Source organism: Aegilops tauschii, chromosome 4, assembly GCF_002575655.3.
Source record: "Aegilops tauschii subsp. strangulata cultivar AL8/78 chromosome 4, Aet v6.0, whole genome shotgun sequence".
Lineage (NCBI taxonomy): Eukaryota > Viridiplantae > Streptophyta > Magnoliopsida > Poales > Poaceae > Aegilops > Aegilops tauschii.
In genome coordinates, this window is record NC_053038.3 from 206,733,307 (window position 1) to 206,741,785 (window position 8,479).

General features: G+C 47.2%; 1 protein-coding gene across 1 annotated transcript; it reads right to left on the reverse strand.

The window, feature by feature from the left end:
* Window positions 1-1,388: 1,388 nt before the first annotated feature.
* LOC141021762 (uncharacterized) lies at window positions 1,389-2,684 on the reverse strand. The gene has a single exon (XM_073497616.1). It carries the CDS (start codon window positions 2,682-2,684, stop codon window positions 1,389-1,391), a length of 1,296 nt encoding a protein of 431 aa, XP_073353717.1.
* Window positions 2,685-8,479: the final 5,795 nt, after the last annotated feature.

The following is an 8,479-nucleotide window of genomic DNA, read 5'->3' on the forward strand; positions in this document are numbered from 1 at the left end:
TGTGCACCAGGTTGCTGAAGCGCAGCGAGCGTCCATCCCGTGTCTCCAGGAAACAAAGCTGGACAGTTGGCAGCAAGCCACCGTCAGAGATCTAGGAGGAACCACGTTGGAAGGCTGCGCCATCCTCCTAGCTATGGGCACAAGGGGAGGGGCTGCAATACTCTGGAACAAGAGAAATGTCAATTTTGCCTCACAAGCAGTCGGTTGCTTATCGATCACGGGCAAGGTCTCGGTACTTCACGATGGATCATGCTTCTGGCTGACAACAGTTTATGGCCCAGCGGATGACACGCTCAAAGACGCCTTCCTGGCTGAGCTTGCTCATGCAGCACCTCCCCCCGGAGAGCCGTGGTTGATCAATGGAGATTTCAACATCATTTATGAAGCTCGAGACAAAAACAACCTCAACTTGAACCGGAGGATCATGGGTATGTTCAGAGCAGCCCTTGACAGAGCAGGTCTCAGAGAAATTAAGTGTAAAAATAGAAGGTTTACCTGGACAAATGAGAGCGAAAACCCAACTATGGTTAGCATTGACAAAGTGATTTGCAACCTGGAATGGGAGGCCCTTTTCCCCTCCTTCATACTGATGGCAGAATCAACGGCCTGCTCGGACCACTGTCCTCTCCTTCTGGCGAACACTACTGCTCCGCGTCGAAAGCCGGCCTCCCGTTTTTAGAATTTCTAGCCAAAATTTCCCCATTTCCAGGAGACTGTTGCTAGGGCTTGGCAGCGGCCGGTGAACCACAACTTCCCTTTCATCCGGTTGGAGAAGAAGATGAAAAGGACGGCTGCTGACCTGAAAATATGGTCTAAAACCCTCTTCAGCGATGCAAAGCTTCAGTTCCACCTAGCCTGTCAGGTAATCCTCCAGCTGGATGTTGCACAAGAAAGCAGAAGGCTATCGTGGAGTGAATTCCTCCTGAGAAAGCAACTCAAAATGAGGAACCTGGAATTGGCTGCCATCAAAAGAGCAAAAAAAGGCAGGCCTCTAGGATCACTTGGCTCCTGGGCGGTGAAGTTGGTACCATTATCGGTAATTATGTTGTGGGGGACACCGTAACGGTGTACTACATCGGATAAGAAGTCGACGACTGGTCTGGATTCTACCGAAGCGACGGGTCTTGCCTTAATCAACTTGGTGAATTTGACGACCATGACCTATAGGTACTTCGTTTTATTTGCCCCCCCCCCTTGAGTGGACCGACCATGTCAAAACCCCAGCCCGCAAAAGGCCACGTGATCGGTATCATCCGGAGAGCTGTGGGGCGCATGTGGCTTTGATTTGCAAACAGCTGGCATCCGACGCAGTGTTGGACTAAAGTCTGGGCATCCTCACAGGCGGTAGGCCAGAAAAACCCTGCTTAGAAAGCTTTGCTGGCCAAATCCTAAACTGTTGCATGGTGTACGCCCATGCCCGCGTGTATCTCTACCAAAAGCTTCCGCCCCTCTTCTTCGGAGATGCACCTTTGTAAAACTCCTGTGGTACTCTTCTTATAGTGTTCACCTTCATGGACCTTGTATACTTTAGAGCCGTGAACTATGCGTTGTGCTTCGGTTTTGTCCTTCGGAAGCTGATGTTGTGTGAGGTAGGCTAGCAAGGGTTCTGTCCAGGGTGCGATTAAGGCCATAACCTCGTGTGCGGAAGGTGTTTCCTCGAGTGCGGAGCCGCTGATGACTTGATCGTCTTGTTCGTTTTTGGGCGAGGCATTGTGAGCAGGCTCGTCGGATGGTGCACCGGTGACGTCGTCCTGCCATACCACGGAAGGCTTAAAGAGCCGCTCGAGGAAGGTGTTTTTAGGAACCGGGTCGCGCTTGGCGCCCATGCGGGCGAGGACGTCGGCTGCTTGATTGCTGTCTCTAGCGACGTGGTGAAATTCTAGGCCCTCAAATCGAGCAGATATCCGGAGGACCGCGTTTCTATACGCCGCCATCTTGGGGTCTTTGGCGTCGAATTCGCCATTTACTTGAGAGATCTCCAGATTTGAGTCTCCCCTTACCTCAAGGCGCTGTATGCCCATTGATGTGGCCATGCGAAGATCATGTAGTAGTGCTTCGTACTCGGCTGCGTTGTTCGAGTCCGTATACATTATTTGGAGGACATACCGAACAGTGTCCCCTGTGCGGGAGATGAGGATGACCCCAGCCCCTAGTCCGGCCAACATCTTTGAGCCGTCGAAGTACATTGTCCAGTGCGAGTATGCGGAGTACTCCCTGGGTAGTTCGGCCTCGGTCCATTCGGCTATGTAATCGGCCAGCACCTGAGATTTAATGGCCTGGCGTGGCTTGTATGTTATCTCGAAGGGGAGAAGCTCGATGACCCATTTGGCGATGCGGCCTATAGCGTCCCTATTATTGATTATATAATTCAAGGGGACTTCTGACGCTACTATGATCGAACATTCTTGAAAGTAATGACGTAGCTTTTGACATGCCATGAAGACCGTGTAGGCTATCTTTTGATAGTGCAGGTATCGTGATTTGCATGGCGTAAGCACCTCAGACACGTAGTAGACTAGCTTTTGGACTTGGAACTTGTGGCCCTCGGACTCCCGTTCTACGACGAGCACCGCGCTGACCACCTGATTGGTGGCTGAAATGTAAAGTAGCATGGGTTCGCCAATGTCGGGCGCGGCCATGATAGGATTGCCCACAAGGAGTGTCTTAATCTCCTCGAGTGCCATGGTTGCTTCATCTGTCCATTAGAAGTTCTTGGTCTTTTTAAGCAGTTTGTAGAGTGGCAATGCCTTTTCTCCGAGGCGGGATATGAAGCGGCTCAAGGCGGCCACGCATCCTGCCAGCTTCTGGACATGCCTGAGCTCCGTTTGTATTGCAAGATGAGATAGCGCTCTAATTTTGGCCGGATTGGCTTCGATTCCTCTACAGGAAACTATGAATCCGAGTAGTTTTCTAGTAGGGACTCCGAAGACTCATTTTTCCGGGTTGAGCCGTATGTCTTAGGCCCACGGGTTGTCGAACGTTTGATGTAGGTCGTCTATCAGTTGGTCGATGTTTTTGGTTTTGACGACCACATCGTCCATGTATGCTTCTACTGTTTTGCCAATTTGGTTTTTGAGGCATGCTTGAATCATGCGCTGGTATGTGGCTCCCATGTTTTTTAGTTCGAACGACATGGTGTGGAAGCGGAAGGGGTCGTAGGGGGTGATGAATGCGGTTGCTGCCTGATCGGACTCCTTCATCTTGATCTGATGGTATCCAGAGTATGCGTCGAGGAAGCATAATGAGTCATGTCCGGCGGTGGTGTTGATGATCAGTTCTATCCTTGGTAGAGGGAATGGATCCATGGGGCAAGCCTTGTTAAGGTCTTTGAAGTCGACGCAGAGCCGCCAGGAGTTATCCTTCTTGGGTACCATAACCAGATTTGCTAACCACTCGGGGTGCTTAATCTTGCGGATGAATCTGGCTCTAGCAGTGTTGCAAGCTCTTCCCCCATGGCCTACCGTTTGGGTTCAGAAAATCGGCGTAGGGTTTGTTTCACTGGCTTGAAGCCTTTCAAAATGTTAAGGTTGTGCTCTGCTAGTCTTCGTGGTATTCCTGTCATATCTGATGGGTGCCACGTGAATATTTCCCAATTTTCACGCAAGAATGTCCTTAGCGCCTCGTTGACTGTGGGGTCCAGCTGTGCTCCTATGGATGCCGTTTTATTGGGATCAGTTGGGTGCACTTGAAATTTGACTATTTCGTCCGCTGGCTTGAATGATGTGGGCTTTTATCTTTTACTGAGAACCACATCATCCCTGTCGACTGTAGTGCATAGCGTTGTCAACTCTTCGGCCGTGAGGGCTTCAGATAATGCCTCTAGGGCGAGTGATGTCGTTTTATTTTCGGCTCACAAGGCTTTGCTCGGGTCGCTTTGAAGAGAGATCACCCCGTTGGGCCCTGGCTTCTTGAGTTTCGTATACCCGTAATGTGGTATGGCCTGAAATCTTGAAAATGCCTCACGTCCCTAGAAGGGCATGGTATCCGCTATGGAAAGGCACAATGTGAAATAGCAAGGGTTCGGATCTGTATTTGTCGGGTGTACCGAACACAACGTATAGGGTTTCGCGTCCCGAGTAGTGTGCCTCCCTTCCGGGTATTAGGCCTCGGAATGTGGTGTGACTGCGTTCGATGCGAGACCTATTGAACTGCATCTTATCTAGAGTATCCTCATAAATGAGGTTGAGACCGCTGCCTCCATCCATCAGTACTTTAGTCAGCCGGAAACTGTCGACAATGGGGTCGAGGACCAGTGTGGCTGGTGCGTGGTTATTGCGGGGGCTTGGCTCATCCTTCTTGTAGAAGGTGATGGGCGTGGCTGCCCATGGTTGTGTGGTCGTTACTTGATATATTTGATTGAGCTCAGGAAGAGCTTTTTTCCTTTTATTGTTTGAGGCAAACGTTTCATGTACCGTGAGGACATTCTAGTCCTGCGGCAAAGTCGAGGACTGTTTATCTGGGGTGTAAGGCCCAAGATTGGCTCGCCATGTTTGGCCACTTGTCTTACCACCCAACAGGCTCGCAGTCTGTGGGTTGGGTTTGCGTCTAGCAAGACCAAATGTATCGGGCGTGGTTTATCCAGCAATTCGTCTAATACCGATCTGGGCCTAGTTTTCCTTTCCTTAGGCGTGCGCTCCGGTGACCGGTTTGTGTAAGTCCATTTAAGGCGGGTCCTTCCGTGATGCGCGGCGGGCTGAGGCCCCATGTTCAGCTATTGTGCCCTCCATGTGTTCTCCATGGCACAATATTTGCGCACCATGTCTGACCGTTCGATAAAGCTTTGCATTCGGCGACGCGCGAGGGCGTTTGAGAGGCCCTCGTCCCTAAAGTTAAACTGCAAGTCTTTAATTATTTCTTTGTCATGGCAAGGTGCCATCCTGTTCTTTACCAAGAGAAATCTTGCCCAATAGTGGTGGACTATCTTGTTTGGCAGCTGCTTGACGTAGATGAGGTCCCATATGTCTAGGTTTCCCAAGTCCGGATTATATTCCGTGTGGTGGGTGGGCGGGAAAATTTCGAGAATTCCCTCCTACTACGGATCCAGACTATACTTGATGGGCGGTTGAGTCATGTCTTGTTCTGACCACATGGGGCTGGGATCCGAACTGGTGTGCGACCGAATAGGCTTGAGGCCGGGACTAGAGCTGGGTGTTGTCTCTGAATGTGCATCTGGGCTGGTGTCTGACTCTGAACTGGGGATTCGAGTGTACACCATCTTTAGCTTGAAAGCTATGGCCCCTCCTGGGCTGTGGATTCGAGTGTACACTCGAATCCCCAGTTCAAGCTAAAGACCTCGGGGTAGGGGGTCCTGAGCTGTGGATCTAGGATCGATGGGTAACAAGGGACGATGAACACAGTGTGTACCCAGGTTCGGGCCCTCTCGAAGAGGTAAAACCGTACGTCCTCTCAGTCTACTGCTGGCAGGTAATCATTCCAAACATAAAGAGATTTCTCTCAGTCTCGCATAGGTTTTGTGCTAAGCATCACAACAGGTCTAAGCTTCGAGAACCTATACCCCTCTTAATAGTACGGAGGTCCTATAACTCAAATGAATGAAAGAAGAACAACGAAATGAATACTACATCTTCACTTTGTCTTCAACTTCCATTCGATGTAGTCAATTTCTTCGGACAGAATCTTCGAACTAATTGCTTCACATCAACAATAAAAATTTTAGGGGTTAGCTCCTTCTCATCAATCTTCTCGCCTACATGTATTCAACAGACGTAGCTCATTCTTCTCTGCAAAGCTGATATTCTTTGATGAAGTTCCTCGAACTTGACACCGGAGACAACATTCTCTTCGGTTCGGCATGGTCTATTTCTCTCTATGTGCACTAGCAAACAAATCAGTCCATGCCTGTTTCTCTCAACAATCTCCAAAACACAGGAAGGCAAATATTGCACCAACAATCTCCCCCTTTTTGGACGACTGTTGACAAAATAGAACACATCGAAACATAGATAATGGAATGAAGTGGAATGTGAAGGATACGAGAGATAATTACGAAGATAAAACACGCTTCCCCTGAAGATATGCAACACTTTGGAGAATGTATAGGATATAAATCGAAAGGTAGCGAGATAAATCTTCGTATGAGTGACACTAACATGTAATCTCATTCGTGGTCTCTTTCAATGCACTCGACGGTGTCTGAGATAATTCCTGTCACACACAATCTTTGAAAAAGATTTGTTAGATAGAGTGAATAATTTGAAATGATTTGTGAAGAAGGATAAGCCATGAGGATTTGCTTAGAACACGGTTTGAATCCACACGAGATATAAGTTACCTGCATGTTAGATATTCAAGGAGAATCGGAGCAAGGGAATCATAGGTATGTTGCTCGGAGTAGATATGCTTCAGTGAAAGTTTTCCTACAACAAAGATGTTATAATGGAGATGTGCAAGGAAAAATAGCTTAATAGATAGATAGAGGGAATTGCTTTCGAATAGCAATAAGTTTAATCTGAAGCTAACTTTCTTCTCCTGCAGGGTTAAATAGCGAAATATAATCATTATAGATTATCTAACCATAAGACATATCAAGGAGTGAGATATCTCTTTTCTAGAGAAGCATGATTTCCAATACTCCTTGAACTGCTTTTACTTTCCCTGCATGATAGGTAAGTATCGAGGATAATTATTGCAAGGAAGTAAGCTTTTGATTTATCCTGTAAACAAATAATTGGAAGCAAATAGCATTGTAGGGAGGTTATTAACGGTACATGACAACCAAGTATTTTAACACCACAGGCGGTGCTCTAAGTTCCAAAAGCAAATAGTTCGACGAAAACCAAATAGTTTGACAGAAAAGCAAATGGCGAATGGAAACACCCTGCAGATAACCCCCTTATCTATCACTCGATGTTCTTTTCCCCATTTTTGTCAACAAGTGTCAAAAAGGAAAGAGAATGCATACGAGGAACTAGTCGTCCAAAGAATCCTCAGAATCAGAATTCGCACTGCTTACTGAAGCAGAGCGAGCGATAGTCAAGGCCGAAGCAGAAGTTGGAGATGCAGCATGGGCTTCAGGATCAGCTTCGGAAGTAGCAGTGCGAGGTGCGTCTGGCTTGAAGATAATGTTCCAGCTGTGTCTTCGAGATCATCATCTGGTTCGACAAACAGCACGTCAGTGGAGATGGAACACTAAGGAAGCACTGGGGTTTGCCTTCGGATGCGAGGAACTTCAAACAATTCCAGATAATCGTATTATTTCTTGATACCCCTGGCAGACAGTTGTTTGCGCTTGTGCGCAAGGGTCCAGGAGTGCTTCTTTTGTTCCTTCTCATGCAGGAGAGTTTGGCGAGCATAATTGTGGAGTAGATTTATCTCAGTCATGATTTCCAGCTTCACTTTATGGTCTAGCTTGATATGACTTTCTAGGGCTTGCTGAGTCCGAGGACAAATCTCATACAGTGAAGGATTTTCTTCAGAAGGGATTTCAACCTTTGCCTTATTGACTTTCGGAGCAGAAGCGGAAACAGAAGCAGAACCAGTAGCATCAATCGGTATCTTCCCTTTGCCGATGTCTTTCACAATTCAAAGAGTGTCGCGGACTAGTGGCATATAAACTTTCGGGATATATGGGCAGAGAAACTTTTCTTCAATAAGCTGCTCAATGGCAAACATGACCCAAGGTGCATATGCCTTCAAAGCTTGAGGGCTATTAGCCGCGCAGGCCAGGTTGCGAATGGAAAGATCTGGTATGTCAAAACGAATACCCTGGCCAGTGGGTAGAAGAGCATTTCCCACGATGCCATAAATGATTTCTAGCCTGTTTGTTGGCGTGAGGGAGTTGAAGAGGATATAAAATAGCACTTTGTTCTCATAAGCCACATTCTTTGGATTTGCGTCTATGCATTCATCACCAACAAGTTTGCGGTCCTCGGTAGATGAAGTTGAGCTTTGGATACATCCCAATAGTGCAATCTATGTTCACAAGCATAATCAAATTCGCATCGAGGAAGATTCAATAGTGCTAAGAACTGGCCAGAAGATCATTTGATCTTTTCTTCTCCAGTCATCCATTCCAGGATCCAAGTACTGCAATTTTTTAGATATCCTGAGATATATAGATTGGCATAAAACTGAAGAATCACTTCACAGTTCCAGCCATGATTGAAAGGAACGAAGCTCTTCAGGAAGACTAGTTCAATTTGCTCAATGGTATGATGAAAGCAAGGTAAACTTTTGAGCTCGCGAAATCCAGAATCTTGTTCTTGAAATTACGATTCTTGCCATATAGAATGCGAGCATAGTACACGCATGTTACTTTGTCCAAAATCTTGGTGACAAGGAAGTTCTTTCTCCATCATATGGACTAGTTCCAAAGAAGCAAGTTTCGAAAGATGAAACTGCTCATTAAAGGCAGGACCATTCGGGCCATCTTCAACAGGAAACAAAGGAACGGTTTCCAGTGGGTTTCTCAGATGTTCCTCTTCACTCATAACCTTGGTCTAAATGTCATAAGGTGCAG